The 19454-nt window shown below is 38.8% G+C and overlaps 1 protein-coding gene across 1 annotated transcript; it reads right to left on the bottom strand.

The window, feature by feature from the left end:
- Positions 1 to 380: 380 nt before the first annotated feature.
- PCDH20 (protocadherin 20) lies at positions 381 to 4592 on the bottom strand. Its single transcript, XM_048949620.1, has 2 exons — positions 4441 to 4592; positions 381 to 3393 (listed from the first exon to the last, which is right to left on the bottom strand). The coding sequence occupies exons 1-2, from the start codon at positions 4567 to 4569 to the stop codon at positions 691 to 693; spliced, it is 2832 nt and encodes a 943-aa protein (XP_048805577.1). The 5' UTR covers positions 4570 to 4592; the 3' UTR covers positions 381 to 690.
- Positions 4593 to 19454: the final 14862 nt, after the last annotated feature.

Genomic DNA, 19454 nt, shown 5'->3' with positions numbered 1-19454 from the left:
TCTTGCATTCTTTCTCAACAGGAATTGCACTTCTTGTTAATGCCTTTTCTATCCTACTGTGTAAGCTTTACTTGTGAGGTAATAAACATTCTGTTTTGTTCGTTTTTTTTTAATGTTTATTTGTTTATCATTATTACTATTATTATTTTTAATAGTGCATTTTAATATTCTTATTATTTTATTTATCCATACATCAGGACAGACATTTCTCTTTTTGTGTATGTAATTGTCTGTATGCCGATGTGTATTTTATGCAAAAAAACCAATATATTTAAAATATTCTATATTTATCTCTTAGACAGTTCCCTGCTCTGGAGCATCTGATGCCCTCTTGTGGTTAAAAAGATTTTTAACCTTAAAGAATTCTTACCTTCTTCCCCTTTTTTTTTTTTTTTTTTTTTTTAAATTTAATTTAATTTTTTTTTTACGGTCACTGATCATACTGATTAATGAAAGCTGCAAATGATGTCTATGCTTTTATAGACATGGTGCTAGCTGTTAGTACTAAGGTTTCATAAAAAAGCTGTACATTGAACTTGAGTTTAAAAAACTGTAAACAGCTATCTACAATTATATTAAGTTATAAATTAGCGGTCCTTCACTGCAACCTGTCAATATAGCCCATGGCTAGCTGTTTCAGAGTTGTCCAAGGTTTCTCAGATATTGATTTGGATTATCCACAAGGAAACATCAAATGTTAGAAATCTCCACTGGTTTCTTCTCCAACATGTGCAGGTTAATTCTTCCATTTAATGGGATTTGTACTTCCAAGTTTTCATCTGCTCTGTGGTGCTTTTTCCCTTTTCTTAGACAGATGTAAATGCCCATCCCAGTTACTAAAGTGATCGAACCCAAGCTTATTATTGACAGAGCTACTAAAGTAGGCATGCAGGATGCTGACTCCATTTTTTTATGTGTAGGTTCTACAGATACTTGTGGCTGCTTCTCTTCTATATTGATATCAGGCTCCTTTCTTAACAAGCTTTCAATGTAGCTCTCATTGCTAACAGTATCATTGACAAAAAGATTCACCATGACAGTGGAATGGAGTGGTTCTGGATAGCCATGATCACTAACTTTCACAAGCAGGCGATACAGACCATAGTCATTTTGCATGAGTGACTCTTCCAAGGTTATATTACCAGTTTTAGGGTCAATCCTAAACGACTCTGGTCGGGGGCCTCTTCTTCCTATGATGCTGTATGCTATGACTGCATTCATGCCAGTGTCCTTATCAACAGCATAGACCTCAGTGATGGGAGAGCCAGGAAGGGTAGAAGGAAGAACCAACAAATAAGACATATTAGACTGAGGAAACAAAACCAAAGGGGGGTTGTCATTTATGTCTAAGAGAAGGATTGTTATTTTTGCAGTAGACGACAAGGCAGGATCACCACCATCAACTGCTTCAATCCATAGAACATAGGAGCTTTGCTGCTCCCTATCGAGAGAGACTTTAGCTCTCAAAACTCCTTTTCCAGTATCTATAACGAAAATATCACTTCCATTCAGAACTGAAAGAGCAACCCATCCATTTTGTCCTGCATCAGCATCTGTTACACTTATAACTCCAATTTCACCAAAACCTGGAAAGTTTTCTGGCACGAAAAAGCTGAAATCCTTATTGATAAATCTTGGACTATTATCATTTTTATCCAGTACAGTGATGGTGACAGTTGCTATTGATTCTCTTGGAGGGAATCCAGAATCTACTGCTTTCACAGTATATCTGTATTTCTCTTTTTCTTCTCTATCCAATTGAGTGGCAACTGTAAGAACTCCTGTGGTTTTATCTAAAGAAAAATAGGAAGGAGCATCGGGCCCTAAAAAATAGGACACTTCCCCTCTTTCTCCACTGTCAGCATCCGTAGCATGCAGTTTGGTCAAGAAAGCATTGGGAGCATTATTTTCTTCAATCGATAATTCTATCAGCTGTTGAGAGAAAACTGGTGAGTTGTCATTGTCATCCAAAACTTGTATTTTTATTACTTTGTTTACATTAAATCCTTCAGAGTTCCATGCAACTACAGAGATTTCATATAGCTGCTGTGTCTCATAGTCTAAAGGTTTTGTGGTCTCTAACAAGTATTCATTGTTGTATGGCTTGTATGGTGAAAGCCTGAAAGGTCCATCACCATCCAAATAGCAATTGACTTTATATTTTTCATCAGGGTCTTTGATGGTAAAAAATGCTATTGGTGTGTTGATGGGCTCCAGTTCCTTTAAGTATACCACTCCTTCCACTTCATTAGCTATGAAACGAGGGACAACTTCAGGTGGCCTCATCATGACTTTGATGATGGTCACTAGCACCGTGATAACAGCAGGGATACAACCAGGACCATTGCCCAGTATGATCAGCCTGTGATGCCTTGGAGTGTTCCCATCAACCTTACTGGATAGTGTGATCACTCCTGTACTTTCGTCTAGATGGAACAAGTCTCTGGATGGCTGAGGGACCTTCTGGCTGTAGGAATAGGTGATTTGTGCATTGGATCCAAGGTCCAGGTCTACTGCATGGACAGTGGTCACGTGTGTTCCCAGGCTGGAATTCCCATCAAGAGTGATGTTGAGCTGTGAGTCACTGAACTGGGGGCAGTTGTCATTGATGTCACTGATGCCAATAGTAAGGGTAGCACTACCCACAAGTGGAGGAGTGCCCCCATCCTCAGCAACAATGACTGTGACATATTCCTCTCGTGTCTCCCTGTCCAGAGCCCCCATGACAATCAGGTAGGGGGTCCGCTCTCCACTTTCATTCTCCTCCACATCCAGGGTGAATACACCATAGTTATCTCGCAGACGGTAGGTCTGGACACCATTGGTGCCCACGTCAGGGTCAAGGGCAGGGTGCTCAATAGCCAGGCGGGTGTTCACAGGTGCATTCTCAGGCACCGAAAGGTGGATGTGGGGCATAGGGAAGTGGGGAGCATTGTCATTGACATCGCGGATAGCAATTTTGACCTTCACCAGGCGGAAGTACTCCTGTGGCAGTACCAGCACATCCAGCAGAAGCAGACATGAGTCAGGTGAGGACGAGGAGGAGGACAAAAATACAGCATCTGCCTCTCCAGGGACAGAGGCCCCACCGCTCTCCATGCACAGAGCCTCCCGGTCAATCTCCAAAGCAGAAGTGTGTAGCTCTCCAGAGCGGTTGTCCAGATGCACATACTGTCCTCCCAAGCCACGAGAAGCCAGGGTGAAGGAGAGGGGAGGCTGGGGAGCTGCAGGGCGCTGCCCCCCAGTGATGGGCAGCCGCAGGTCACGGGCTAGGCTGCCAATGAGCACGCCGGGAGGCAGCCCCTCATTGAGGCTGTAGAAGAGTTCGGTGGCACGGCTGTAACTGGCAAAGCAGTTGAAAGGTCCAACGAAGAGCAGGAACAGGAACAAGTGCTGGGGAGAGAGAAGCACAGGAGTGTGGGGGGAGAGTGGTGTTAGAGAAGGAGGAGAAGCAGGAAGCAGCTACCCCCTGCCCGCCACCTCCCCTACAGCCACTGTGAGCTGGGAGTGCAGCATCTGCAACCAGAAGCTATTACATCTCCCCCCTCTTTTTCCCCCTCTCCCCTCCTCCACCCCAGTACTGCAGCTACTCCAGGACATCACCATCTGTACCCTCTAGGCAACACCAGCTGCACCCCCCAGGGCACACACTCCTTGCCAGGAATGACCCAAGGGCATCAATACCCCCACCCTGCAGTACTCCCGATGAGACATCGGAATGAACCCTCTTCTCGCCCTCCCCATCCCACTGAGCTTCTCCCCCTTCCCACCAGCAGCACTCTCCCTTCCACCCCGAGTAGACCCTCAAACACTTTCTTGCAAACTCCCCTTTCCACGGCAGGAACACGAAACAAGTCCGTCGCTCCCCTCCGCCCCCTCCAGCGGCCCAAAGCTTCGCTCTTTCCGCATGCCCGGCTCCCTGCAGCCGAAGCCCAACCACGGCCCGCGGCCGCCCCCAAGCTCTAAGCTCCGCCGGGCACCAGCTCACATCGCGACCCGTGCAGCGGAGCCGCGGAGCGGGCAGCGCGCTGGAAGTTGCCGGCATTGGTTGGCAAGCGCGTTCTCAGCCCTCCGCGAAGGGAAAAGGACTCCCGAAGTAACTTCGGGTGTCGTCGTCTCCATGGGGGACTTTTCCTCCTTCCCCCGTTTTTGTTTTTTTTTTTTAAATAATAATAATTATTATTTTTCACCACCCTTTCCCGTCTTCGCAGTTACACGCTACAACGCGCGTCGGCAACAAAACTTTTAACGGTGGCTCTGATCTGTGGAGATCAGAAACGACAGGGAAAATAAAATAAGAATGAGAACGAATAGAATACCCCCAAAACCTATATATATATATATGCGCCCCTAATACATATCCGAATTTTGCTGCTGCGTGCAAAGTCGGGCTCGGGAGGCAGGACGCGGCGCCTCCCCTCCCTCCGCCCCAGCCCTCACCTGCAGGCTGCCGCGGGCGCTGGGGCTGCTGCGACCGCCCGGGGAACCCATGCCCGGCCGCTGGCTGCGCCCGAGCCGCCCGCCCGCTCCTCTGCCCGCCCGGCTCCTCTCCTCCCCGCAGCAGCCCATTCCCCCGCCGCCGCCGCCGCCGTCGTCGTCGCGCTGGGCTGGGCTGCTGGAGCGCACCGCCCTCGACACTCCCCCTCTGCTCGGGAGGGCCGCTTCGGGGAGGGAGGGCGTTCGGCCAATAGTTACAGGCGGGCAGCGGGTAGTGAGGGAGCGCTGAGCGTGCGGGGTGGGCTGTGTGTGGATGGAGGCAGTGGGACCAGCAGGGGATGGAGGTATTCCTGTCTGGAAAGAGGAAGCAAATGTATCTAAAAACTAAATGAGCAAACGGGTTGTCCTTCTTCCTGTGGAATGAGTACTGAGTTCAGTTTTGAAGCTCTCGCTACAAGAAAGTCACTGACACCCTGATGTTTGTCCAAAGAGCAATGAAGCTGTGACAGGTCTGGAACACAAGTCTTCGGGGGAGCAGCTGAGGGAACTGGGATTGTTCAGTCTGGAGAAGAGGAGGATCAAGGCAGAACTTATTGCTCTCTGCAACTAATTGAAGAGAGCTTGTGATGATGGGACTAGGCCTCTTCTCCCAGGCAACAGCGATAGGATGAGAGGTAATTGTCTCAGACTGCACCAGTGAAGGTTCAAGTTGGAATGAGGAAAAATTTGTTCTCAAAAAAAGTAGTCAAACGTTAGCTGCCCAAGGAAATGGCAAAGTCACAGTCCCTGGCATTGTTCAAGAAACATGTAGATGTGTCACTGAGTGACATGATTTAGTGTGCATAGTGCTGATGGATTGACAGTTGGACTAGATGACCTTGGAGATCTTTTCCAACCTTAATGTGTCTATGATTCTTTGATGTGCTACAGGTGCTAGCAAGAAGAGTAAGAAGTAGAAGCTGGCTCAACTTAAGGAGTGTAAACAAGACCTCGTGTCTGCACAAAATGGAAGCGTTCTGAGGATTTTACTACTGTGGCTTGGGGGAAGGTGCACAAATTAGGCCTGCAGGGGCAATTTCCAGCTGTCTTGAAACCCAATGGACCCTTGTGGCAGAGAATCATGTGTTCTCATTTCATCATATCCAGTCTCTGTTGACTGGGCTGTGAAACTACCATAAACCTAGGCATTAAATTATTAGCTATTGAGAATCAACGAATAGTGCCAGACCAGTTACACATTTCCTTAATGTCTTGTGCTATCAAAAGGGTTGTTAACCTGTACTGTGTTAGGTACTGGCTCTCTGCAAAGTCTCTTGTCTTTAGCCTTAAAGTAAGTGTTCAGTGGTCTGGATCCAGACTGCTGCTGAGTATTCAAGAGTTGCAGTTCTGGTAGGCAGTTGCATTTATCAAATAAAGTGGAGCTACCTGTCATGAAAGTAAAGGTTGTGGAAGAAACTGAACTGTTTAAATCACGTGGTCTGAGGACAACCTTCAGTATCTCTCCACCCTTCATGGCAAGCACAAGCATGCAAGTGTTTGACATCAGCTTGGACACTAAAGACAGACAGGAAAGCAAATACTTTTCCTTTAAAAAAAAAATATCTTAATCTTTTCAAAGAATCATAGGATCATAGAATCATTAAAGCTGGAAAAGACCTTTAATTTCATCTAGACTAACTGCCAACCCATCACCACAATTGCTACTAAACAATGTGCCTAAGTGCCACATCTACCCTTTTCTTGAAAACCTCCAGGGCCAGTGACTCCACCACTTTCCTGGGCAGCCTGTTCCAATGCCTTTCCTAATATCCAACCTGAACCTTCTCTGGTGCAACTTCAGGCAATTACTGCTTGTTCTTATCACCGTTGCCTGGGAAAAGAAGCCAACCACCACTTCATCACAACCTCCTCTCAGGTAGTTGTAGGGAACAATAAGGTCTCTCCTGAGCCTCCTGTTCACCAGACTAAACAATCCCACTTCCCTCAGTTGCTCCCTGTAAGACTTGTGTTCCAGATCTCTCACCAGCTTTGTTGTCCTTCTCTGGACATGTTCCAATGTCTTTCTTGTAGTGGGGGGGCCCAAAACTGAACACAATACTCGAGATGTTGTCTCACCAGAGCTGCGTACAGGACCATGATCACCTCCCTGCTCCTGCTGGCACTATTTCTGACACAAGCCAAGATGTAACTGGCCTTGTTGGCCACCTGGACCCAATGCTGGCTCATGTTCAGCCAGTTCTCAGCTAGCCCCTCCAGATCCTTATCCTCATTTTTCTCTTAAACTACAATTAAAATCACAGTCCAAAAAGCTGCACAGAACTCATTGTCTATATCAAAGATTTGCCTTATTCTTCCAGAAGTCAGTGGCAGCAGAATTAGGCTCTGTTTGATTCAGTGGATGTCTTTGAAACATGCTATCATTTTAATATCTGTTTATTTCCAAAATGATGTTTACACAATAATCATACATGATTTAAAGAGCAGAGTGTCAGAGCACTAATAAAGGGGCTACCAATATTTATTATTCACTAATCTTCAGGTTTTGAAACTCCTCATTGTGTACTGCCCTTACTGACCTTGTTTATATCTTTACCATTCAATTTTAGCAAAAGTGGAACAGGCAGTACAGTATATACAGTTCACAGCAAACATGTATAATTTAAGAGAGCAATCAAAGTACCTAAGTCCTTCACTAAATTCTCATTCATGTGAACTGTTCTGCAGATCATTCAGTTTGAAAGGTGCTCATAAACTCAAAACACATTCCAGTTAGTTTAGCTGGACATGACAGATGCTTTTAGCTGACTCACATCTGCTCAAATTTCATTCATTTCGATGGAAAAATATTGACTCATTTGGATTTCAGTCAGATTTTGACACTGATTTATGTGGAGTTTGAGTTCCGTAGACTGATTATAATCTTACTTTTAGTGAATAAGTAGTTTTCTTGCAAATGAATCTGAAGTCCTTGTAAAATTCTATCTTAAACTTTTATTTCCCACTGATATCCCAGTTTATCTCCTTTTCTTATCACCTTAAAATTACTGACCTATTATTGTATCTTTTTTGTTAACCATCACAGCCACATTTCCCTGAGGTTTGTGATAGCTTAGGCTATGCCAATACTATTACAGTGTTCAGTTTTTCATTATACTTGATACATTTTATTTTATTAAACCAGAAGTGTAACAGCAGAATTTAAAGTGTACTGGAGCAGCTGGTACCTCTATAATATTTTATATTTTTAGACACTAGCAACATCTAGTAAGGCTTAGAGGATCCTTAAAGAGTATTGTGTCCAATAAATCAAAGAATCATGTTATAGAATAGCTTGGATTGGAAGGGACCTCAAGGATCATGAAATTCCAACCCCCCCTGCTGTAGGCAGGGCCACCAACCTTCACATTTAATACTAGACCAGGGTGCCCAGGGCCCATCCAACCTGGCCTTTCTCCTGTTTAAGGAGAAATAATGCAGCTGTGTATGGCACGTGGGGTATGGGATGAGAGGTGGGAAAGATGTGGTGGAGTGCATTAATTCCTGGCTTCTCTTTTTTCATCTGTAAGCCATTCCAAAGTCCCAGGAAACCTCACAGATTTCATTATATTTATATTTACAGGCATGTTTTCTGAAGATAAAATGTCAGCAGTTTTTAACCTCAATCCCATCTCATCAAATTTAGCCTAATGTATCTTTTTAGATTGCATTTTACCATGTCAAATCTTATTATCACTGAATATATCTGTATTTCAAAATTACATTGCTTTGCCCACAGTGGTATTTCATCCAAGATTCTGGTTGTAATTAGTGACAAAGAAGGAACAAGAAGGAGCATTTCTGTAAGATTCCTGAAATGTCACAGATTTGGATAAACAACAAAACAGAAGAGTGATTCACATGACAAGCCATCCAGGAGGTACTCTGGTTATTCATGAACACACTAGAAGAAGTACACTATTGCTATGGTAAAACAGAGTACTAATTTGACTTAGCTAAGTTGGATGTATCGGGTATTGAAATGGCTTGGTTTTTTTTGAACAGCATTCCAGTGACAGATGGAAATATTTCTAGATTAATCAATCAGAAGAAATCACTTCTGAAAGGGAATCTGAAATACTAATTATTTATCTGTTTGTTTATTTATTTCGTGTCTGGCAACTTGTCCAACTTGTACAAGTGACAAGGATGCAGGCAATTGTAGTCCCCTCAACCTCGCATAAAATCTCTTATCTGTTATAGCCTGTGGTTGTACTGAATAAGGTTGTGGTGTGAAAGAGCCCATCCATGACATCTGCTGATTGAGCTGACAACATTGGTGCTGCTGTAGTCGGTGTGACCATTTGAGCTAGGTCTCTTCATTGGGGAAACTTGCTCAAACTGAGGGAAATCACTGGAGTTAGTATTGATTCCTAGTGACAGTAACTGAGAGAGGTTCAAGACCATATTGACATACTGTCACTTCTCTGAAGAGTTTAAACTGCAGAAGATACAGCGCAAATAAGGGAGGTCCTTTCACCTCCGAGAGGAATATACTTTTTGTGTCTTTGGTACTCAGTAAGGAAAATGGCTTAAATCCTAAACTTCCTGTTTAGAATAGTGCATTACTGTGAGAAAGATTGTATAAATATTAGATAGTGACCTTACTTGCAGAAGTGCCAAGCATCTGGTGCTCACATTTATACTGAGAGCTGTGATCATTCCATGTCACTGTGGATCAGACTGAGAACGAGCATCCTGCCTTCAGCATAGAACAGGAGAGGGGCCTTGGCACTGCTTTCCCTTGTAACACTGAAACATGGTCAAAAACTTGGCATCCAGGTTAGATAAAGCAGCAGTGGAGCTAGAAAGTGAATATCACTTTGGAGTATGCTTCGCTCAAATCTCCATTTTTTTTTAAGGGCTGGTTCTTCACTCACTCATGCAAGGTGAACTTGCAGGGTTCAACTCAGCAGTCTTTCATGAACAAACTCCTTCTTGCAGTTTTGATATCCTTATGATAAAGTAGCTGGTGCATGAAAGTGGTTTCTAAACTTACAAAAAAATACACCATAAGAGAAAGTAATGCTTGACAGGAAAGCTGAAAAACAAGGATAAGATTTTCCTTTCTAGTTATCACAGCTGTTGGGTACTACTATGTTGAAGTATCATGCACATCAATTGTTAAACACTGGAAAAGACCATCTGCATTTGATATACTTGACCATCTTTTTCCTCAGATTCCTTTGTGGTTTCTTAAACATACAAATTCTTGGTTACGACGCTTTGCATATGTGCGCAGATGTTTTGCATGTGTCTCATTTTTTTTTTTTTCCTCCTCTGGAAAAAAAAACAATATGTTCCAGTAGGGAGAAATATCACCTTCAATATATTTCTAGTCTGATCACATTATTTTTAAAGACAGAAACAATTTAACTCAGATCATATTCTGTATCATCTCTCTTTTTTTTTATTGGTATTTTTTACACTGTATTACACAGTGTATTAACATTCACTTTTACTTACTTTTTGTGTAAAGCTTAGGATAATGATACAGCTTTTGATTCATACAAGACAAAGTGTAGACTAAAGTACAGTGCAATAGTTAGAGCTAAAAAAAACCATGTATTTTCTGATGGCCCTTATCGAGTTAGTTCAGGGACAACATTCCAGCTTCTTCCAAACCACTTTCTACATACTTCTTGCAACTTACCATGAAGTCATGGATATGACATGTTTAATTGACTTCTCTTTAAGACATAGCTCTCAAGTTGAAATTATAACCTCCTCATGCCAGAAATGAGAGCTGTAAGGACCATATTGTTCACTGCACTGAAGAACGGACAGTGACAGGACAAGGGGGAATGGTCTTAAACTGAGACAGGGGAGGTTTAGGTTAGGTATTATGAAGGATTTTTTCACTCAGGGGGTAGTGACATTGGAACAGGTTGCCCAGAGAAGTTGTGGATGCCCCATTCTTGGAGGCATTCGAAGCCAGGCTGGATGTGGCTCTGGGCAGCCTGGTCTAGTGATTGGCAACCCTGCACATACCAGGGGGATTGAAACTAGATGATCATTGTGGTCTTTTTCAACCAGGCCATTCTATGATTCTGTGATTCTATGATTAATACCACATTGAAGAAGTCCTTTAGTGTGCCAGCTAGCTATCAGATGGAAGCTTGTGCCTATTTTGGGCTCCATTTTGGCTACCATGTGTCAGAAAGTTCCTATATACCAACAAACTACAGACTGCAATCCTATATAATTTACCGAGTAAATTTGTAGTGATATATTGCATTAATACAGATTATTGTTTCTCTTTTCCTACCTCCTCTGGAACAGTTAGCACCTTGTCAGATGAATTACCTTGCCTTGCTCTGAAATATGTTATGTATTTTGAAGTTCAAGCAGAAGTCTTTGGCCACTCTGAATAAACAATTACTTCCTTAACAATGAAATATTTTGAATTTTTATAGGGTTCAGAATCCATTATCTATTCTTAGACTATATTTAGGTAAAAATTCTTGATGAGTTAGATACCTCAGATTCCCTAATACTAATTTACTCCTTGCTCACCACAGTTCTTAAAGATCGCAAAAAAACATTTTACTCGACTTGGGATAATAATAACAAGAGAAAGCAAACAACTAAATACATAACCAAATTTTTACATAATGAAAGACCTGTTGGCTGGCTGTTTCAGAAATATTGTGGCTGATAATGGTTTTATTGTTCATATTGTTATCACTTTGACAACTTAACTTGCTACTGAGATAAGAGTTAATAGCATTTTTTCCTCCAGAAGCCCAGTGTTCTGTTAGCAGAGCTGAGCAAACTTAGAGAATAAAGTACTCTGTAGTTCAAACAAACACAGATTTTCTTGAGTTTCTGAAAGTCTTTGGTCACATTAAAATCATACTTACTTCTTCAGTTTTCATATGTAACAGGCAGAGAAGGTTGCTAACTAGTAAGAACACCATTTGCTTGATCTAGCACTGGAATATCTAGAAATCAAGCATCCATCTATAAACTGGTTAGTCTAAGATTTCTTTCTGTTTTTTTTTGTTTGTTTGTTTTTTGTTTTTTTTTTAATATATCTTTCATTTTTTTCTTTTTTTTTCCCTTCAGAGATATATACACTTTCAAAAGTGATTTATGTAAATGAAAGAAAGAGGTTTTTCAAGCAGGTGAGATAAATTGCCCCCTGGACATGTCTGTTTCTTTTCTGACTAAAAATGAAGGCTAGCTTAGTAATGGTTGTTTAAATGTTATCTTTTTAAAGGTAGATTAAAAAGAATGGAATGCTGAATGTATCATTATAATAATTAACAATATAATTGGAAATTAAATACATAGAGAAATCCAGTAGCTCATTTACAATTAATTACCAATCAAGAACTATTTGACTATTTGCAGATGTTACTTCACAACTTCATAGATATTTTAGGCAATAATTGCATCTGATAGGAAAAGAAAGCTGATCTATTCCTACCATAGTTTCAGAAAGCCTATAATCATTATATGTATTGTTACAATCTAGTAGCTTTATTCACCAGCAAACAGTTCTGTAAGTGTATTTTTTAACTCAGATAAGTAAAGACAATAACATAATTTAAAAGGAGATTATATTTGAAACTTTTGCCCACAATTTGATAGCACTCCCATTTGACAAATATGAAATATTTTTAAAACAGCACTGAAAAGTCTATTTAAATGTTTGAATTCTTTCCTTTTCTAAGTGCTGCACATTTCTAGGTCTCCACTTAATTACCTAATTACCATTTAATTAAAATATCAAAAATTCAGTAGGCATAGAATAGAATAATCTGGTGTTTTACTTGATATAGTAAATTTCTTCATTAAAAAAAAAAGAAAAAGAAAAAAACTTTTTTTTTTTTGTTTAAAAAATAGAAACACAAATAATGGAAAATATATATATATATTTTTTGTGAATTGTGAAGGAAATATCAATTACTGTAAATTTCATATTTTCTTTTAGTAATGTACCTTCTCCTGTGGCAGCTGTAACATGGCAAACATGATGTTTGTTAGCATTTTCCTATTTAGGGATATACAAAGCTTGGTTCCATTTGTCCAATCAGTGAACAAGAGCATAATACTGTTAGCTGGAATAAAATACACATGGTACATTGCCCTTCTGGTACATCTGTTCAAAAATTGATATTTGCCTAAATAGTGCCTCCATTTAAGAAATAGTACTTCTGTATATGGAATAAGTATTATAAGCAAATTGACTGAAAAATCCAAAGCATGAAGAAACAAAATAAAAGATGCTTAATATATTCTTACTTGAATTGCGCATATCATGCTACAAAGACTAAAACAAAACAACAGCAGAGTACTTACAAAAAACAAAACAAAACAAAACAAAAAAATACAAAAAACAAAAATGTCCCTCCTGTGTTTTCTACATAATCTGCAAGATAATTTTCCATATATAATCATCAAAATTAAAATAGTTTTCTTGAAAGAATGTTTCATCTGCTAATGAGCTTTGTTTGTTTGCTTGTTTTTAGTTTTAAACACATTCAGAAATCAGAAGATCAAGATGAAGGAGGAGATACTAAATAAGTTATAGAAAACATTGCTTTTTTTTTCATATCCAATCCAGTATTAAGTCAGATCTCAGTTTAGTCTGTAAGATAATTTAAAAATTATCTCTAGTCTTTTACTGAATAAAGCTAGGAAGATTAACCTCTGAAAGAAATGCTTGTTACTCTTTCAACTACAAGTCTTCTTGATAGTGTAACCATTTTGTGGATGTATAAAAATCTTAAAATAGAAATGTGTGATATGTCTGCCATACATATGGGCAGTTTATAAATTACTATTTGTTACTGAAAGGCCTTAGTTTCCCTCCGTCTTGCTTGACCTGAAACAGAAACATCTGGCTTGAGAACAGGAGCAGGGAGTTCTCGATAGGATGTATTGGTGGGCCATGTCCTATTATATGACATTCAGCAAGGCTAAATGACATGTGCTGAGCTTGGATCATAACAACCCTGAGTACAATTACACATTTGGGGAAGAGTGGCTTGAAATTTGACCAGCAGAAAAGAACCTGGTTGACCATGAACCATCAATTTGCCCAGGTGGTCAAGAAAGCCAAAGACATCCTGACCTACATCAGAAATAGTGTGGCCAGGAGCACCAGAGAAGCAACTGTCCCTCTGTACTCAGCACTGGTGAGACCACAGCCTGAGTACTGTGTTCAGTTTTGAGCCACTCACTGCAAGATGAATATTGAGTTGTTCAAGCACGTTCAGAGAAAGGCAGCAAAGCTGATGAAGGGACTAGAAAACAAGAAATATGTAGAGCAACTGATGGAACTGGGGCTTTTTTGTCTGGGGAAAAGGAGGCAGAAGGACCTCATCACTATAAATATTTGAAAGGAGGCAGCAATAAGGACTATTTGGTCTCTTCTCAGGTGACAAGCAACGGGACATGAAGCAACAACTTCAAATTACACCAGGAGAGCTTTAATATTAGGAAGAATTTATTCATCAAAAGAGTGGTTTGGCATTGGAACAGGCTGCCCAGTTAGGCAATGGAATCACCAGTCTTGGAGGCACTTAAGAGATATGTATGAGGCGTATGGAGACATGGTTTAGCAGTGAACTTGAAGTGTAGTGAATAGTTGAATTTGATCTTGAAGGTATTTTCTAATCAAAAAGATTCCAGGGTTCTATGATCCTTCTCTTACCTTTCAGTGTTGCACGTAACAAAAACCACTGTTTTTTCTGTATATGATAGCATGATGAATATTGATATTTGTATTATTTTTGAGAGAAAAATCTATCTTTTTATGCTGTATACATTGTCTATTGATTTGTATTTAATTATTTGATATTATATCATTACCTTCTAGTTTTTTTATTACAGTTCTATTGTCATCAAAAGCATAACCAGACTGCACGCTAAGCAGTCTAATGTAAACTGATGTTTGTGTGTGTCTTGGAGAATGGAACATTCAGAAAATTGGAAATGCATTATTGAGTGCTGCTATTTCCAGTCCGGGTCAATTATTACTATGGGTCAATGGAAACAATAATAGTTATTACAGATCACTGAACTTTGTAACATCAGTGGCTTTTCACACTTTAGAGGGTATTTTTAGAATTTTAAAAGGAGTTTCTGAATTGTCTTTTTTTTTTTTTTCCCTCAATAATTTGTACCCATAGCGAGTTTTGAGGTTGTGGTAACTTTAAAAAGAAAAATAATGTTGTGGTTTTTGTTTTTTTTTTTCCTTTTTTTTTCCAGACAGGGAGATGCAGTATCTTATAATGCATGTAGTTTCTTCCACCAGCCTGGAATGGTTGCTTGCTCTCTCTACACAGTCCTTGAGAAAAATTATATGTCACAGAGTATAATCCAGAATAGCACTGCACCTTCTAATCACACATTAAGCTTTACTGTTGACACAATTTCCTGGCTCTGCTTTATACTATCAGAGCTAAAATGATAAATCTGACGCTTCTGGGTCTAATTTGTAAAGAGTATAAATACATACTCATTGGTTCTGCATGAAGGAGGGCAGGACATGGATTGCTCTCTGGTATTTTATTATTACAGGTGGAGGCATTCAGTTCACTTCCTCTTAAGAAGACTGTGGGGATGTGGTAGATGGAATGCTTCCAGACTGACTTGAAACAGCATATGTGCTGTTCCATAGGTTGATATACATAGAAATGAAAATTTCTTATGTTGGGAAACAGGCAGAGAAACTTCCCTCATTAGAAGTAACAAGAGGCTAATTAACTTCACTTGCTACACATTACCTAAAAAGGCAATTTTGCTGTTTGCAGTTTTGCTGTGCTGTTTTACAAAGTCGTCTGGCCTGAAAACTGCTTTGAAAGCACTCCCAACAAAGAATAGCTTTTGGCATCAGGTGAGCCAAAACATATGCTATAGTGCTAAAATTCCTTATCTGAGGAGAGCCAACTTAATACCTTGTTGTGGATGGTTCATCTTTGACTCAACAGCCTTACAATGTTAAAGAAATGAACTACTGTTAATGACCCACTGTAACAGAATGTCATTCATAACAAGAATTGTCAGGATCAAACAAACATACTTCATAACTGGCACAAGAGTCAAACAGAATGAGATGGGAAATAAATTACATATTTGCAGTGCTACTTTCTAGTATGTGGTACCTCTTTTTATAAAAAATACATAGAGGCAGAAAAGACACCAAAATAGGCTGATTGAGGACTGTGCCATACTGGCACATGCATAATTCATTTTTCTAGATAACCTAAAGCCTTTTATATAGTGTTTCTTGAAAATAAATATGAAAATAAACAACATGCTTAGACAATCCATGCATGCTGTACACGAGGAGGAAAGAATTCTGCTCTTTGCATTAAGGGAAATGGCTCTAGTGGATAAACTTGTACTACATTCTTACACTGATAAACTAAACTCTTTTTTTATAACCTTGAGGTTATATGTTGGAAAATATTGTGACTTTCAGAGGAAGATCCTAACTTCTCACAACATTGCTGTAGTTATCTATATGCTCTCAGGACCAAAATGGCTTTGGAGATTACCATTAAAAAAAATGGGCTGACTGATGGCACTTTGCACTGACAGCCTGGAGCAGAGGATATGCCCATCTGGAAACAGCACGAAGCTAAACTGTACTCAGTTTCTGTTATGAATGAAATATACCTTCTTTACTCTTTTTTTCTGACTTTTTAAGGCTCATCTTACTCAAAAATTTACAGTAATTAATAATGTGAGTCCTAAACTTGGAGTTTCACTTGGAAAAAATCATGGGGGAAAACAAACAAACAAACAAACAAAATACCTGGAAAAACATAGAAAAATGTCACCTGCCAAATATGACATCTGACAGAACTTTACAATGTTCTATGACTCATCTAGCCTAATAGGATGACAGATAATGTTTAATATCTATGGTATTTTAAGTGACTTCTTATCTGAACTTGCTCATATGTATGTTTTTTTGTTTGTTTTTTGTCCATCAAAATGCGTAAAAGTTCTGTCTCACTAATCACTGTAAGTCATGGCATAAATTTTAATTCATTTTAATTGATGTTAGTGACATGCAATAAGAATTAAAACATGTTGTCCGTATTATTCAGCCATGAGATGATGAATATATGGCTAAATACTGATGTTTTCACTTGTCTAGCACCCCAGTCTTTTTGAATGCACAACACATCTGTTTTTCTTACTGTAGTTATACTGTGAATATAAATATACATTTGTTAATCCTTATTGAGGCAATTAATAAATATATCACAGCTTACATCATCTTCACCCTAGAAGAGCTTCGGTGTGTGAATTACAGTAACATGGTATTATTCTCTTTTAAATAATGGGATGCTTTGGCACGGCACTGATCTGAGATTTTACCAGCATATCTAACTTCCAGGATGTGGATTCTTCTCTTGGAAATTCAAATTTCTTAAGCATGATCCAGTTGATCTGCTGTAGAAATAACCTAGAAAAAGACTTACACATTTCAGTTTGACCATAGATGATACAGATGACTTGCCCAACTCTATAGATATTCTGTGTGGATGTTTGGACATACATTTTGATAAATCAGAGGTCAAACTTTTTTTTAATTAACTCTTTCATTGTATAAGTGATGCTGATGACCCTGACTATGTGAGTGTCTTGCAAGTGTCAGATGCATATTTAAAATTGAATCCTGTATGCTATCCTCACTTTGTGCCCAGTTTATCAAGTTACCATGCTTGTGATTGCTTACTGTGTTTTTAAGGCTTGAAAATTTTTCACCTGGTTGGATTTCTTTTTTACACATTCCAGCAGCAACAAATTTCAGTGTCAGAGATGAGCTTGTTAAAATTATAAAAAAAAAAAAAAAAAAAAAACCAAAAAACTCCTAAAATCTCCTTAAAGATGTATCACATTCCATGCAGCTTATATTCTGCTTTAGATCTGGGCTTCTCCTTCATTTTATATTTGGGCTGACATAGAGCAAATTCTTGCAGGCTTTGCTACTCAGTTTGTGCCTAAAAAAGCATTGCCAGTAGCTTAGCTCTCAACCATTTTCAAACCCTGTACCCTGAAAAAAAAAAAAACCAAAAAAAAAAAACCATGGAAGTTTCAAAATTACGACTCCCTTTCAATTTTAGGTCTCTCTGTAATGAGTCAAATTCATGATTCCTTATAGGTGGAAAGAAGTGATAAAAGAATTAGTGCCAGTACCAACCATTTGAACACTGAAGATTTAAAAGCTTTAGCAGTGATGCACTGTTTATTAAATCAGAATTTGTACATGCATAAAATTAGTCTTATTTCCACTATTAAATTTGAATTCAAAGAAAAAAATACTTTCCCACTACGCCACTTTTCTCTTTGTTACTGCTATTTATTTGTTATTTTTGTTAATACTGAATTACATTCATGCTTGAAACTGTTTTTATGGTAAGAAGACCATGAAAAAATAGTTACCTGACCCTGGAATCTGTTATACATCTAGTAAATATGTACTGGTATAATACTTTCTGAAATAATCTAGATTATTGAAATCAAGTGTGTCGCTAAACTTTTAGAAAACATGAAACATGTTAGAACTTTTATTTAAATCTTGAACTACGCTACAGAATAAAATCTTCAAATATGAAATCAGATGCACTACATATTTAAATGTGCCAAAGTAAGATTTTGTATGCCATCAAAATCCAGTATATCAGTCATTCCTTACACCAAATTTTCAGACTAGTAAAAATAATGACCTCATTATTTTTAGAATTAGAATTGCAAGATCAGGCTCCTTTCTGAATGCATCCTATACAAATCCTCTGAGATCAAATTATAACACAGATATAACTTAAGGATGTAAAAACTCTGTTTTGGTGATGCAAACTGTTTATTTTTCAGAATTGGGTGTGCAAGAGGCATTTAGTGGTGATATAGAGATAAAACTTATTTGTATCACTGTTAGTTATTTTTGCTGTCAAGGTTGTTTTTGCTAACTAGTCTATTTTTTCCTGTTTCTTTTAATTCCTTTTCCTTTTGTCTCCTACCACCCCCACTGTTCCCCAACTGATTTTTAGTCTACCAATTTCCAAAGCAAGTTTTTTTTTTTTTTTTTTTTTTTTTTCCTTAATGGTAATACTTTGATGGATCAACTAGATACGTAGATATTTCTATTTTACACATCTGAATGTAGAAAGTGAGTTTAATCTCACTTTTTTAGATAATTTAGATAATTAATAGATAATTAGCAAATTCTTGTATTATTTATGACTTACTGAGAAAGGAAGAGTTACATGATACAGTAGGAGTAAATAAGATGTTGTCATGAAGACAGCATAAATTCTGTGGGCAGAAATCTGTTTTCTGATCTTTATCTTTTTAAATAAAATGGTACATTTGCCTTTGTCTCTGCCTTTACTGAAGAATTCAAACCTTTTATGGCAGAGATGAACTGAGTGCCTGAAGCAGAGTTTGGAGCATTGTGTCACATGTAGCTGCTATCCTAAAATTTCTCACAAGGGAGAGAATCTATTTGAAACTCATTGTATAGACCTTGAATACAGCACAGTATCCATGAAAATATGAATAGCTTCTACAATCAATAGTTGGAGTAACAACAATAATAATAATCATAAGAAGAAGTCTGAAATTCTGTACTTTTACTTGAGAAACCAAACAATTTTACATGTAACTGCAAGAAAATGTCACCAGCTTCCTATACAGCGAACTACATTTTAATAGTTCCTTTTATCTTTCTTTAAATTGATGGGCATCACTTTTGTTTTTTTAAAGCATTTTAGTACTCCAAGAAAAATATGAGTATCTGGATATAAAAAATAAAGAAGGGACCTTCCTCTCATGGGCAGACACCTTCCACTAGACCAGGTTGTTCAAAGCCCCATCGAACCTGGCCTTAAATATATTCAGAGGTGGGACATCCATAGCTTTACTGGGCAACTTGTTCTAGTGCCTCAACAACTTTGCAATAAAGAATTTCTTCCTTAGATCTAATATAAATCTAACCTCCTTCAGTTTGAAAC

The sequence above is a fragment of the Lagopus muta genome, chromosome 1 (genome assembly GCF_023343835.1).
Source record: "Lagopus muta isolate bLagMut1 chromosome 1, bLagMut1 primary, whole genome shotgun sequence".
Lineage (NCBI taxonomy): Eukaryota > Metazoa > Chordata > Aves > Galliformes > Phasianidae > Lagopus > Lagopus muta.
Note: the sequence above shows the minus strand (reverse complement) of the source record. Positions and strands in the feature narration are given on the sequence as shown.